General features: G+C 48.4%; 1 protein-coding gene across 2 annotated transcripts in view; it reads right to left on the bottom strand.

Annotated features, from left to right (window-relative positions):
* The window catches only part of NMNAT2 (nicotinamide nucleotide adenylyltransferase 2), a 101,524-nt gene that overhangs the window by 29,164 nt on the left and 56,859 nt on the right, over nt 1-15,501 (bottom strand). The window contains exon 1 of one of the 2 annotated variants that reach the window (XM_036344595.1): nt 4,211-4,280. The exons of the other annotated variant lie outside the window; for it this stretch is intronic. Within the exon in view, the coding sequence (XP_036200488.1) occupies nt 4,211-4,280 (70 nt within the window). Of the gene's footprint in view, nt 1-4,210; nt 4,281-15,501 lie in introns of those variants that run through there. 2 annotated transcript variants of the gene reach the window in all.

Below are 15,501 nucleotides of genomic sequence, written 5' to 3'. Positions count from 1 at the left end.
CAGGAACGAGGCAGGGATGCCTGCTCTCATCACAGCTATTCAACGCAGCACCTGGAGTTCTAGCTACCTCAAGAAAGCGAGAAAAGGAAATTTAAAAAAAATAGAGATCTAAAAGGAAAAGAAAAACTGTATTTGCAGATGGCATGAAAATTTACTTATAAATCCCAAGAAATCTACAAGCAAACTCCTGCAGCTAATAAGTGAGTTCAGTAAGTTCCTAAGATACAAGGTCGATCTAAGAAAAGTAATTGCAAAAACATGTGGAAGTGAAATTAAATGTATAAGGCCACTCATAACCGCTCACACAAATGAATGCTCAGGTACGAATATAATAAAATAAACACAGTACTTGTACATTAAAAACTACAAAATGCTGGTGACAGAAATCAAAGATCTAAGTAAATGTAGAGGTTATTGTGCTTATGGGTTAGAAGACTCAACATTGTAAAGACAGTAATTCTTCCCAAATTGGCATATAAGTTTAATGCATTTCCGATGTCAATGTCAGAAAGATTTTCGGGGTGTACAATTCTAAAATTTATATGGAAAGGTAAAGAACTAAAGTAGTTAAAACCTTTTTGGGGGGAAAAAAAGAGAAGAAAGTGAGAAAATCTATCCAAATTTTAAAGCTTATCATATACCTATAGTAATCAAGACCTCAGGTATTGGCAGAGAGATAGACACATAGATTAATGAAATACAATACTCTAGAAATAGCTCCGCACAAATATGGCCAACTGAGTTTTGACAAGGGTGCAAAAACAATTCGATGAAGGAAGTGATATGTGCAATAATTGGGATGACTCTCCAGTTCATCATGTTGAGTGAAAAACAGCCAATCTCAAAAGGTTGCATATGTATGATTCCACTTATATGCCATTCATTCATACAGATTAGTGGCTGCCAAGAGTTAGGGATGGGAGTGAGGCAGGGAAGGGAGGTGGGTGTGGCTATAAAGGTGGGTGAGGGCACATGGCTTCTCTCTGTACTCTCTTTGCAACTTCCTATGAATGTATGATGATTTCCAAATAAAACAGGTTTTAAAGTTTATAGGAAACTATGAAACACTACAATTCTAAGGTGGCCGTGTGCAAATCCAGGCAAATGGCCAGCCAACTGGTGGGGGCGGATGCTTCTGGAACTTTTTTTCTGATTATCCCTATCCATCTTTGCTGCTGTCTGGATTCCAAGATTTTGAGTTGATGTGGCTTGAGAGGTGTTGTCCAAAGCAGTGCCTCGCAAACTTCAAGGTGCATGTGCATTTTCTGGGACCTTGTTAGAATGTTGACTCTAACCGTGTGGGCGGGGCCTAAGATCTGGGCCACGATTAGGGGGAGGTGAAAGAGGCAGAATCTTTCAAGTGCAGAGTCAGATCCTGTTTTCATTTAAAATTATGCTATTTTGTTCATCTCATGGATTTTTTTTTTGCATGAATTTTGATTTTTAAAAGTATTATTTATCTTGATGACCAAGTTTTGGGGCGCCTCCTTGAATTTTGCAGTGGAGGGTGCCAACCTCTTCGGCCGCCCCCTCCCCCTGGCCCTACCTGAGATTCAGCATTGCTAACAAGCTCCCAAATGAGTCCAACGCTGCAGGCCTATCAGCTATATTTTGAATAACAAGGGACTCAAGGCAGATGGGACAGCCCTGCAATGTCAGGGCCCCCTCCACAGAAGCTCTCTCTTCCACTCCACCACCACCTCCGCTTTGCATGACAAGGGCATTTCTGGATATTGGCAGGTAGCCCACTGGCAAGGCTATCGCTACAGCCCTGGAGTTTAATTTCATGCCAGGCTTCCCAAGATGTGGTCTATTTTTGTCCATCAGCTCTGCCCCAGGGACAGAGCCAAATCACTCTATCATTTTACACTCAAGTCCAACCCGCCCTCCATTTGTTCTCCCTCATCGCTCTCTCTCTAATGGAGGAGGAGCCCAAGGTGGCCGGCAGCATCGCCGTGTCCTGCCCTCAATACCTTGAGGATCCACTGTGTCCCCTCATTCCAGGCTACTTCCCTTGCTGACAGCGTGGGCTGGACCCACCAGCGAAGATGGACATAACACAGATGGTTTGCCCATTAATAATAATACATGAGACAGACATGCCTCCTCTGCCTCCGGGCGACTCCGTGAACCCACTGCTGTATGTCATCGCCTCTCCTCTCCCAGGGAGTTCATGGAGGAAAGACTGGAGTCAGGGCATCGATACTTACTCAATTTCTCCTTTCCAGCTGAAATTAGAAAGGGTCCCTTCTGAGTTGCATTCACAGCTGGAGCTGCCTGAACGGAGGCTTTCATAAAGGGGGTCTGGAGTTGCATACATTCTGAGTATTAGAAAGATCAAGCCCTAGGTAATAAAGAAAGAAACTGGAGGGGTTTTTAAAAAGCCTCCCTAAGACATGCCACTTTGACATGGATTATTTTTGAGCTTGAAGGCAATTGAGACCCTATGACAAGCATGTCAAACTCTCGGCCCGCGGGCAGCAGGTTACGAAGATAAGTAAAAGACACAAGGCCCGCCTCTGAGGAGCTTAGGTGTGTGACGCAGGGACACAGAACACTCTCCTTCGATAATTGATACCAAAATGAACAGCAGGGACATGAAGTCTTATGAGACTTCGGGGGAGGGAGTGGTCCCGATGGAATGGGGTGTCTGGGAAAGCTTGAGGCTTGAACTGGGTCTTGGAAACAGAGAAGAGGAAAGTGGATGAACCTTGTATTTTTATTTTCTGCTCTCTGAGGCTATGATCTCTGGGGCCTTGCTGACCCCGGAGGGCCACCCCTCCCCGGGTTAGACAATTCCTAGAGATAATGAACAACTTACACTAGAGCCCGCCTTTCAAATGCAAACTCCCCCAATCAGAGTGTCATCCCCGCTCCCCCGCCCCCCCCCCCCCCCCCACCTCCTCTGTCTGCTCTCACACCTAGGGTCACACTATCCCCTTGCCTTAACCACCGCAGGGCCAGCATCTGCTGAAATTACCCAAACGAGCCAGTCCCAAACCTGTTTACTCTGCCTCCCCTGTTCCCTCTTGTGGAAATTACCAGAAAGGCTCCTGCCTGCATTTCCCCTTCTCCCTCTGCCTGCGGACTGACCTGGTGCTTATCCAGTCTTACACCACCCACCCCGGCAAGCGCGGCAGGGCTTCTCCTCTTGGGAACTGTGAGTTTCACTCTCTTTTCAGGCAACTGTTTCCTGATCTCTTGGCCTTGCTACACCTAATAGTGAAACCTACATTTTAAAACAGAAGACACTCATTCCAGGGGGACAAGGCGATGTGAGCAGATGAACTGAGTCAGGCATGGAGTTTGTGGGTCCTCCGGAAGGCTCTAGGGCTTGGCTTTCCTTGTTTGAAAAGCAATGATACCACATCCATCCACTGTCACTAAGGGCCTCTTACCCTCCCCCAGCCAACCTAGAGCACCTTCTGCATCTTCCTCTGGTCCCAGGTGCTCCAGTCCCCATCTGTTTGGAAGAAGGGAGCTGGGAGGCCACGTTCCCCTGGTGGGTGAAATAGCGGGTAGGTCCCAGTCCTCTGTCTCTGAGTTGTCCAGCCTACGCCATGAGATGATTTCCAAGTGAGATTCCAACTTGAGCCTGAAGTAAGTATTAAAGGATAGTCTTCTCCCTACCATTGATCCACGGGTGGGATCCTGGGAGCCCGCCGTGCCACCCCTTAGACACCATGAGCTGAGTGGGCGGATAGCTGGTTATGGACTTACTCTCCACAGGGAGCCCCCAGCCTGCCCCCAGCCGGCCATGGACAGATGCTTGCCAAGGATGATGCCTCAGCAGAACTGGGGGAGAGGATGCAGATTCACCAGCACAGTGGCCTCGCCCTTCCTTCATACCCCTTCCCCACGCCTATAGAAGAAGCAATATAACATGAAGCCCCTTGAGGTTATGAGAATACAATTTTTTTCTTCAGTAAAAGACACCTTCTTTGGCCTGTCTCTGACTCAGGGATGGCGGGGGGGGGGGGGGGGGTTGCCCAGATCTGGTGCATTCTTCCGCCCAGTCTCTATGGCCAGTGGCTGGCCGGCAGAAGGGCGGGCTGGGTATAAGTGCCCGTGGGGATCAGGCTGAGGTCCCGGAACAGACTCGTGCTCAGAGCAGCCCTGCCACCTTGGAGTCCGGTTCTCTCAACCATCTGTCAAGTCCCACCAGCGGTCCCCATCCCCACAGCACGAGCCTCAGGCTATCTGAATTCACCAAAGAAAGCAACAAATGCTTCCCAGAACCCCCTGCATGCCTGCATTTCCTCTAGGTCCTGGATTTTCATCGATCTGTCTGGCTTTTGCAGCCACTGCCACTTGCAGCCCTGAACCGGCTGTCACGGAGTAACACAGAGTGGCAGTCACTCCCTCATTCCTGCGATCTTCTTTGCTCCACTACCCCTACCTTGGGAGAATCTGAGTCCCTCCGTCTTCACAGCTGAAGGATGATTTATGACCCTCACTTCCACGAATTGTCACTTCTGACAGACCGTGCTGGGTGACCCTCTCCTGTGCCCCAGTGGCTGCGTGCCACCCCAGAAGTCTGGCCTCCGTTCAAACCCTTTCCACTGGGAAAGCTCCCCAGATCCCATCCCCCACTCTTTCCAAAGCAGGCTCCAAGCTTCTTGGAATTCACCCATCGTTGAACAAGAATTTTTTTGTTTATTTCTTCAGAAATAGAAAGCTAAATATATGTGTAAAAATATGACATGAACTGGTTTCCCTTCAGTGAGACTCATAAACACATGAGAGAATTATTTTAGAAACCCACAGACTGTAATACCAAATATAACTGGGTGGGTGGATTGGGGCTAGGGATGGAGGGGAAGGTGAGGAATAGGAAAGAAAGATCGGAAGAGGAAACCCAATATAGAAACCCGACCATGGCTCCACATTGAGGTGGCAAGTCTCGGTCACGGGCATGGATTCGGCTCTATTTTTTTTAAAATATATTTTATTGATTTTTTACAGAGAGGAAGGGAGAGGGATAGAGAGCCAGAAACATCGATGAGAGAGAAACATCAGCTGCCTCCTGCACACTCCCCGCTGGGGATGTGCCGGCAACCAAGGTACATGCCCTTGACCGGAATCGAACCTGGGACCCTTGAGTCCACAGGCCGACGCTCTATCCACTGAGCCAAACTGGTTTGGGCAATCGGCTCTACTTTTAACTACAACTCTGTTGTTCCACACTTTATGAACCTTTCTGAATTCAAGTTCACCGTATAGGCTTCTTATTTAGGGATAATTCAGACTTTGAAGTAGAGATTATCCAGCAAATAGCTTTGCTTTTATCAAGGAAATAGTGGAGAACATTCGGTGGAGAAGGCTCCTTTGAAAGGACGTGGTCCTTGGAGGCTACCGTGTGGGGCGGGGCTCCCTAAAGGTGAAGGCTGCTTTCCTCCTCACAGTGTTACTGGAGAAACCGTTTCCTTTGCAGCTTTCTTATTGGTGTTCATCTTCTCTCTCTACTGCCCTACGAGTCATAGAGTATCTCCCTGGGACAAGGGCTCTCTTGCTAAGGGCAGCTGACGATCTAGGTTGGCCCAGAACTTTCGTAGTAGTTGTAGCACTCAAAGCTCCACTACCCAGAAGACCTTTTAGTTTCCAGCGAAGTGAGATGGTTGGCCGAATAACACCCCCAAAGATGTCTGCATCCTGATCCCCGCCACTTGTGAATGTGTTATCTTGCGTGGCAGGAGGCACTTTACAGATGTGGCTTAAATTAAGAATCTTGAGATGGGGACATGACCCTGGACTATGCAGGTGGGTCCAATGTACTCGGAGGAAAGCGGGCAACGGGAGCAGAGATTAGAAGACGAAGGAGAGGACCATGCGGCGAGGAGTGCAGTGGCCTCTGGGAGATGGAAAAGGCCAGGGAATCTTCCTCAGCGCCTCCAGGAAGGACACACCGGGATTTTAGGACTTGCAGAACTATGCGATCATACATCTGTGTGGGTGTAAGTCAGTACTTTGTGGTAATTGAGTACAGCAGCAATAGGAAACGGAAACAGTTGTTCACCCTACCCCTCCCTTGACCAGGGTGCCCAGGGAACCCCTGCACCATCTTGAACCGGAAGTGGAGAAAGGAAACTGGCCCATAGAAAATAGATGTCCATGTGGCGGACTCTTTCAGGGGCATAGAAAGGTCACAATTTTAAAGTAATTTCATAGTTACTTTGGCATTTTCTCTTAAAAGAAACCTATAAATAAAGAAATGAACAATAATCTCTTAATACCCCCAAATAAAGCCTTTGACATGTCTTAGATTAAGACACCGACCTCACCTAAGAGGCAACAGAACATACGTTTAGAGGTTCGAGGTTCAAATCCTGCCGCGGACCTTACGAGCTGGGTGACCTTAGGTTAGTTACTCAACCGCTCTGGCTGCAGACTCATCTCTAAGTTAGAGATAATAACACTGTCTACCTCACAGAGCTGTTAGATGATAGATGCAAAGAGCGTAGCATCGAACCAGCACCCAGGAATCGCAGCCACACTCTCCTTCCTTGGGGAAGTCTAGGGACTTTCTTGAGACAATAGAAAATACATATATTGGTCTCTACCCCTGGTTCCTAGCACAGAGCTCCTAAAACCCTTGTAATTTCCTAGGTGATACGAACACTAGCAGCATCGGTGGCATTTGTCTTTGTTCTAATGAGGTGACCCTGTGTGGGCTCCTGGATGACCCCTGGATTGGGGTTGGTGACCAGAAAGATCAAGTCAGCGATATGATCTCCTTGGTGCCCTCTGGCTCTCTGGTCCTGCCTCCCGTAGAGAGAGCGGACATGCCCCTCCGGGTTTGAGAAGCCACCGCTGGAGATGCTGTGTCAATGACCAGGCCTCAGTCTCCTTTGGTCCTTACGTGAAGCCGAACGAAGGGCTCTGAATGATGTCAGAGAAGCTAAGATCGGGGTGGGGGGCGTGCTGCTCTTGGGCAGATTTCGACTCACTTCAGAGCCTTCGCTGAACTCCCGGGGTGTGTGGATGATGGATGGAAGAGAGCTCGGGGACAGGACACATGAGGTTTCTGCTGGGATGGATGAGACTGCTTTGAAAGGTCTCATTTATCTTATGAAACTCTCAGAGCTCACACAAAGGATTCTGCTGCTTCTCTCCGAACTGAGCTGGAGGCACGACTCCAGGGGCCACGAGCAGGAAACAATCTGAAAACTGCCTTTAGAATTAGGAGGCAAAATAAGATGCCATTGTTGTATATCCCTTAAGGCAAATTTTTACAAAAATGATACTAATAATGTCAGTGAGGATGCGGGCAGTGTGCAGCTAACACACGTTGGTGGGAGTATAAATGGATAAAGCCTTTTAGGAAAGCCGTATGGCAGCCAGCATCTGTCAAAATGACAAATGGGCACCACCTTTGACCTTTCAACTCCACTTCCAGGAATCTGTCCTACAGAAAAAACTTGCACATGTGCAGAGATGTGTTCAAAAGGCTATTTCACGTTAGCATTATTTATAATAGGAAAAATCAGAAATAAATAGGGAAGAGGTTAGAGGTTAGAGCAGCCATGGGCAAACTATGGCCCACGGGCCGGATCCGGCCCCTTTGAAATGAATAAAACTAAAAAAAAAAAAAAAAAAAAAGACCGTACCTTTTTATGTAATGATGTTTACTTTGAATTTATATTAGTTCACACAAACACTCCATCCATGCTTTTGTTCCAGCCCTCCAGTCCAGTTTAAGAACCCACTGTGGCCCTCGAGTCAAAAAGTTTGCCCACCCCTGGGTTAGAGGTTAACTGTTAGACAAATTCTGGTACATCTAAAGGAATATTATGCAGTTATTAAGAAGAATGAAGTAGGTCTATCAAGTCTGGCATGGGAAGATCTCCAAAGTACATTGTTAGGTGGCGGGAGGGAGGGTGGAAATCAAGTTATAGAATTAACTATAGCATGGTGACATTTGAATAAAACGATGTGAGTGTAAAATAATGTCAGGTCGTCATAATGAGAGCAGTGAAGGAAATGAAGCAGGGAGAGAGGGTAGAGATTGGGCGTTGGGGGTTGGCTTCTCTGGAGAAGTGACATGGAGGCAGAGAAGCGAAAGAAAGACATCGACCACACAAAGATCAGGGGGAGCTGCTGGTATGGAGTCCCAAAGGCAGAAGAGCCCAGCTGGTGCTCAAGTCAGGGAGGAGGACTGACGGGGCAGGGCCTTGTGAGCAGGGAAGAAGTCTGGGATTTTACCCCAAGTCCTTGGAGGGTGATAAGCAGAATGATGCAAGTTACACCTTTGAAAGGTCACTTGAGTGTTGGGTGGAGAATGAATTGTGGGGAACATGGGTGATGGCAGCGAGACCAAGTAAGTGATGCCCACCGGAGACCAGGTGAGAAATAAATCATGAACCTCCTAATCGCCAGGCCTCCAGTCATTTACCACCGAAGCAAACACGTTAATCTGCATTTTACAAAATGTTCGATAACTAAGATGTTATTTTTAAAACTAAAAAGGCCTACATTAAGTGGAGAGTAATTTTATAGTAGAATTAGATTTGTTACAGCTGGTTAATGATGCAGATTATTTTTTTATGAGAATATGTTAATCTGGTCAAATCCTTTCCCCAGAATACGGCAGTTTATTCAACAATCTGATATGACATTTTATTTTGTGAAATCCAAGAGTCGGAAGGATCCCAGGGATTATGTACAAAATTCCTAAGAGTAAAATCTCACATTCTTGTACTCTTGAGTGGACTATGCGTGCGCTTCAACATATTTTTTTCTCTGGTTTTGTTCCTTTTACTTTTTTTTTTAATTGTTTTTTGAGAGAGAAAAGGGTAGGGAGAGAGATAGAAACATCAATGATGAGAGAAAATCATTGGTTGGCTGCCTCCTGCACGCCCCACACTGGGGATGGAGCCCGGAACCCGGCCCCTGACCGGGAATCAAACCATGACCTCCTGGTTCATAGGTCGACGTTCAACCACTGAGCCACGCCGGCCGGGCCCTTTTATTTTTTTTAGCTAAAGTTACAGTGCCCCCTAGAAGACCAGACTTTACTTTTTCGTTCTAATTTTAAGCAGAGCAAATATTTTCTTTGGGATGAACTTTGTCAGCACTTTCCTGAAAATACAGGGCGGGCACCTGCAGAAGCATGGAAACCACCCTGGGCGGTCCCCGGCTCTGCTCTCCGAACGAGAGGAGTTCTGTGACCTTCCACAGGGCGGGCGGCTCTAATTTCTAATTAGAGGAAAGAGCCAGCCAGGATTAGGTTAATCTGCAGGCAGCTGGGTGTGGCTCGGACAGACTCTCCCAAACATTCTTAAGATGCCGTATTTCTAATTAGTCAAAGACCACGGCCCGGCAATCTGGACCTCAGTATCTCTAGGTCAGCTTCCCGTATCGCCCTGCTCCCAAGAAGGCTTTCCAACGCTTGTGGGAACAGCCAGTGCAGAATGTGACATGGTTCCGACGTCTTAGGACCAGCACCCAGAGCAAGACAGCAAAGCCTGGCCTCCAGAATGGCTGGTGTCCAATCACAACGACTTCTCTTCCCCCGTTACCCCGAACTCGAACCCAAGGCCTCCGGCCTGCGCTGGCCCCTCTCCTGTTTCCAGTGGTTTCCCAGGAAGACCCCTCTTCCTAAGTAAGTCCTAAGTCAGTGGCTCACAGCTGGGGTTGAGTTGTGCTCCCCGGGAGGACATTTGACAATGTCTAGAGACAGTTTTGGTTGTCACCATTAGAAGGGGGTGCTACTGGCTGTTTTAGGGGGCAAGGATGCTGCTAACGACCCTACAATGCACAGCACAGCCCTCAGGGCAAAAAGTATCTGGTCTACTAAGTCAAGAGTGCCCAGGTTGAGAAACCATGTTCCAGATAAAGAAAATAAGGCCCCCGCCTGAAAGGTGAAGTGGAAACGAACAGCGCCCACACAGGTGGAAGAATTCCGGCCCCAAGAGAAGAACACCCAAGGCCATTGGGACTTCAGTCTCCGCCTTTCTGCTCCTTTAAACACAAGGGACTATTATTAGAAAAAGTGACCAAGCCACATACCATTTTATGACCAAATGCCCTGCAGGACACAGGGATTTCCAAGCTGTCCAGGCGGGTTGTAAGGGGCTAGTCCCAAGGTTCCTGCCCACCCTAAGGGGCTGCAGATCGAGACTTGCCCTGCTTGAGGGAAGGACAGTGATCTGGGACAGGCTTCCACCCTCCCGCCTTCTTCTTTATCTGTCTGTCCCCTTCCCTCTGCTTCTGCAAACGGAGTCCCACTCTAGGGAGTCGTGCAGCTTCAAAAATCCCCCTGAGCTGACAGAATGAAGGGCTTCTGTGCACAGTAGTTAAAGGGCACAGGATTTTGGAACAAGCAGATGGAGTGATTTAGGGAATTCTTGGCCAAGGACCAAGGGAGACCCTTTTCTCCTTGCAGGCCCTGCTAGCTAATTAATTGGTTCTTTATGAAAAGCTGGGAGGGAGTCATTAAGACAAGCAGCAGTGAAAGCATTTATTAGCAGCCTGTTTTCTCGACTCAAAATAATATTCTCTAATAATCAGGTAAAACCAATTGCACTGGTTTCTTGGCTCTCTGCTGGTAAAGACCGTTTTTTCTCCTGCAAGTTCAAGTGGCAGGGAGCTCTTTGCACCATGTTGGCAGGAGCGGACACAGAGGCCGGTCCCCAGTCCACCTCCTGGAAAGACCTGTCTCCTGCCTCCCGGGTCAGGGGATGGGAGGGTCTGCTGGAGAACCTGGTGATTAATAGCTGTGAAATGCATGGTAGTTACTGCTTCTCTTTTCTTGTGCAGACCCAGGAAGTGGGCTGCTGCTCAGAACAGGGGAAGATAGCTCTGCAGCACAGCTCACACTTCTGGCCCCTAAACACACACACGCGCGCGCACCACAGACATCCTGGTGTTCTGCCCACTTTAACCACAACAAACTTAGAAATGTCTAAGGATACTATGAAGGAGAAAAGGACAGAGAATCATTTTCTCCGGGCGGGTTTTTCATAGGCTTTTGTTGCTGTTTTTATAATTTTTTAAAAAATCATTTCAGGCTTGGAAATAAATTGCAGAAATAGTACAAAGCATCCCACATACCACTCGCCGAGATTCCCCATTTGTTAATGTCTTACTACACATTTGCTCTAGCTCTGTGCTTTCTGTATAGTCGTATGAATATTACTTTTTAAACTATTTGATGCTAAGCTGCCTCTTCGCTCCTGAATACTTCAGTGTGTGTTTCCTAGCAAAAAGGACACATTAGTGACAGTTAAGGACACATTAGTGACCGTCCTTTTCCAGGTGAAGGAAGGCTGAGCCCTTGACAGATGGCTTAAAAGTCTGGGCCCGCAAAGTAGGATTTTTCGGAAGGCCTCCTGGCATCTCTGGGTCCAAATCCCGGCTTTACTACTTTCCAGCAGTGCGACTTTCGATACCTTCTTAAGTCTCGGTTTCTTCGTCTGTAAACTGGGAAGGATGCCGGTATCTCTTGCGTAAGGTTACCGCGAGGATCAAATGAACTAAGTGAATAATAAGACAATGCATGGACACGTGTAGCACACGTATGACACGATACTCAGTAACAAAGGTGATTCAGTATTAGCTACCATTACGTCCTACTCTCTTCCCTTCTCATTTGCTTAAACTTAAACAAACCTGCCACACTATGTCATTATTTGGGATCATTATTCATCAGCATTTTTTCCAAACACTGTCCTTTCCTATGAAACACCCCCCCCCCCACACACACACAGCTGTCATTGGTGGAGCTGGCATGGATGCACGATTTTCCTAATTTCTCTCTCTGCCCACTGCTCCCTGCTTCCCCCATACACACGGGTCTTCTGTTGAACTGAACAAGGGCAGATTTAGACATGGAGACGCATGCTATGGAATAGAAAAGAACAAAAGCTCATTGCGTGTAATGATTACACTGCCTGTGCTTTCACGTAGGAAAACCACCGTGAACCTGGTGTACCTGAGATCACAAACCACAGGCAGTGCTGTGGGTAACGGCCACCGGAGAGAGGGAGAGGCCTCGCTTCTGGGCGTTTGGGCCAACCAGCTGTCCTTTCTTTCCCTAGGCCCCCCTAGCCCGGTAGTGGGCTCGTAAGAAAGAAAGAATAAAACTGATGTTAAAAATATACTGAGTATGTTCCTGGCGCTTTCACAAGATGTTGAGATGTTTCCTCGTTCCAGCGTTTCTTGTTTGAGAATTATAGCTTTCCCATTCCAACCACCACCGCACATAGCTGGTAATCACTAATGATTACCCACGGGCAGCTTCACCGGGAAGGCGGGAAGGAATGCCTGGAAGCAGAAAGCGATGGTTTGGCTCCATCTATTGCTGGGTTTTCTCTTCAGGGACCTGCGGGGTGTGTAGCTGCTGGGAACGGGATGGCTTTCGCTGGGCCACAGCCTTGGGCTCATGTTCACGAGGCCGGCTCTGCCAGCAGCAGTCACAGCTGAGAGTCAGAGGCAGCCTCCGTGGGTCCCCTGTGGGACCTTCTGTCTGTCTCCAGAAGCACCCATTCAGCCTCCACGTGCCTTCAAACCTGCCACACTAGGTGCTTGTAGGTTAAGGCCCAAGCTCCCACGGAGGGCATCTTTGGCCCTTTAAATGTGAACCTCCTGTTACAGCCCTCAAGCACGTCCCTCTTCCCTATGATGCCTTCACCCAGGTGTTCCCTCTGCCGCAAATGTCTTCCCCAGCTGGTAACACTGCCAACCCTTCGATGTCCAATTCACCGCGCCACCTTCCCTGGCCTTTGGAGGGGAAATTGATGCTTCCTGTCCACAGCTCCGAATGTATCACCACAATGGGCTGGATCACATTTTCTTCAGAGCCACTCTCCGTTAGGACTTGCTTTATTCTCTGCATCGCCAGTGCCTGGGCCTCCTTACCAACCACACGTTCCGTGATACTCAATGTGCACTGATGGGCACAGCTTTCCACCAGACTTTTACATGTGTGTGTAAGAGCGTAGGCAGCTTAAAAAGTAGACTCCCCAGCCTGAAGGTGAACTTCTCACGTACAAATGTAGTAATTTGTTGCGGGGGGGGGGGGGGGGGGGCGGTCTACCTTTGTATATGTTAGTTTTATGAATTTAAATTCCTAATGTCACCTCCCACGGGTTTTCAAAGATAAAATCACAAGGCCAAAGGTTTCGATGAACACTTCATCTTAACATATTGCACACCAGTAGTCTTATTGCTAGCTTTACCCAGTGGCCAGATAAGTTTCTATTGAACGAGTACAAAAAACGTCTCACAAAGTATGATACTTTAAAAAGATATTAAAAAGATACTTTTAAAAGATATTAGCTTGTAAGAACATGTAATAACTTCAAAATGCAATGGGTATTTAATTTTAAGGCGTGCCTTTAACATTTACGTAAAACACTGTGTCATATGAAAACACGAGAATGCTTGTGATCCGCCTGCAATGTGTTATTATTCAATCCGTCATTTTTTTCTCTTGGTCGCTAGGACGCTGGTTTACTTCAACAAGAAGATGCTGATGATAATGAAAAAGAGCACATTAAATGGGCCGGCCACCGGACTATGAGGGCCATCTGTACCTGGTTCTGAAATCGCTCAGGAGGACATTCAGATAGAAAGAAAATACTTTTGTACATACTTTTAAAAGGGTCCGTTTATATCTCAACAGTTTACATAGTACACACCAAGTTCCCCACCAACACACAATTTCCACATTGGTGAACACAAACACGCATCACACATGTTTGCTAACATGTAACCAGTCCAGCATTCCTAGAGGGTACAACATATAGAGAACATGTGTGTGTGTATGTGTGTGTTTAATTCAATCCAAATTAAAAACATCACTTCAAACTGCTTTTAAAATATCAGAGTAACTCAGGAACCAAGCAAACTATCAAGTTCAGGTAACCAAAGCCGCATCTTTGATGTGTAGAGGTTTGTCCTCCTTCGGGTCTATTCAAAAGACACGGCTCTGGGCCTGTATTTCTCTTCTCCGACCCAGTTTCTGCCCATCCTGAGGTTCACAGGTGGGGATGCTCGAGGCAGCTTTCCCCCGGGGGGGGGGGGTGAGGGGGGTGGTGGTGACGTCATGGGCCCAGAGTCACCTCTGACCCTACATGCTGGCGTTCCCAGGGACCTTTGCCCTGGAGCCTGGGATTCATTTGGACACAGGTCACGGAGAGCCATGTGAACAATGAGGAGGGAGTGGGTGGCGGGCAGAGTGTGTGTGTCCCCGGGGTCATCTCCCTGAGCCTCCTGAGATCAATGGCTGCTCTGTGGGGTGGCCCCTCTCTCCCCTGCAGGCTCTCCAGGCTTGAAAAGAGAGCAGAGTCGGCCCACACACATTCTTGCTGCCCCATTTTCTCTTTCATGTCTGTGAAGATCATGTGCTGAGCCAAACAACAGCCTCGGATTTCCTCCTGGGCTGCCTGTGGGAGCACCAGCTCCAGACCCGGGCGTCCTGGGCCTCTGCACTGGCCGAGCGTGGGTTCCAGGGGACTGTCCCTTCGTTTGTGATCTGGAGGTCAGGACTGTACCCTCCCAGCTGCTGCCCTACCCGCCCCAGCCCAGTCCTTAGCAGAGCATCTTAAATATTACAGTGAATGAGCGAGTAAAGCAGGCCTCTCCAAGGGATATTGTATATGAGGCAAAATTTCCTGGAAATAGCCCCTTGTCTGATCCTCCTTCTTCCCATTTGTGGAAACTGAGGTTTCCCCAGCAGCACAGACCCCCCCTGCTGGGCCCCAAGTGGAACCCTCAGCGTCCTTGGCATGTCCCGTCCCAGACCTCCGTGCCCCCCTCATGCCCTCAGCTAGTTACTGCTTAGTACGCTGTGTGTGTTTTATAACTGTAACCCCATCTGTGTCTAACACACATTTTAACAAGAGCCCCCAGCGAGTCTCCCCAAAGACTAACTCTAAGTGGGAATTCCAGTAGCCCCTTCTAGACGGGCGTTGGCTCCTGCTGGAGAGGAGGAGGGGGCAGAGCGATGGCCGCAGCGAAGGAGAACGGAGTTAGCTCTGGGTTTGGAAGCCAGTCAGGTCTGGGAGATTTATTCCTGGCCTGTTTTGGAATTCCAAAACCAGAGCAAGGTCATCTCACCCTCCCTGAGAGAGGAAATCCCCCAAAGAAGGTGGGGGAAGGAATTTCTGAGGATGGAACAGGGAAGGGAGGGGTCGGGAGGGGGCAGTAGAACCCTACATAACCCTCCTCTCCCTGGGAAGAGTGCTAAGTCCTTCCTGCCCCCTGAGCCTGTGGCCACGGGCTCCATCTGCTGAGGCTCTATAGCCGCACACACCAGGGAGCCCCAGCTGCCGGCCTCTGCAGGTGTGGGAGTCCCAGTTGCTGACCCTGCCTGGCCTGGTTTCTGCCTTCTGCACCATCCTCATGTCACGTGTTTTTTTCTAGATCACTAAATGCCAGCTGCTCTGGCTTCCCTTGAGTTCCCCTGGTACTCTACCAGTGGTTCTCAACCTTCCTCATGCCGCGACCCTTTAATACAGTTCCTCATGTTGTGGTGACCCCCAACCATAAAATTATTTT

The sequence above is a fragment of the Myotis myotis genome, unplaced genomic scaffold, assembly GCF_014108235.1.
Source record: "Myotis myotis isolate mMyoMyo1 unplaced genomic scaffold, mMyoMyo1.p scaffold_m19_p_18, whole genome shotgun sequence".
Classification (NCBI taxonomy): Eukaryota; Metazoa; Chordata; class Mammalia; order Chiroptera; family Vespertilionidae; genus Myotis; species Myotis myotis.
This window is presented reverse-complemented; position numbering and strand designations above follow the sequence as displayed.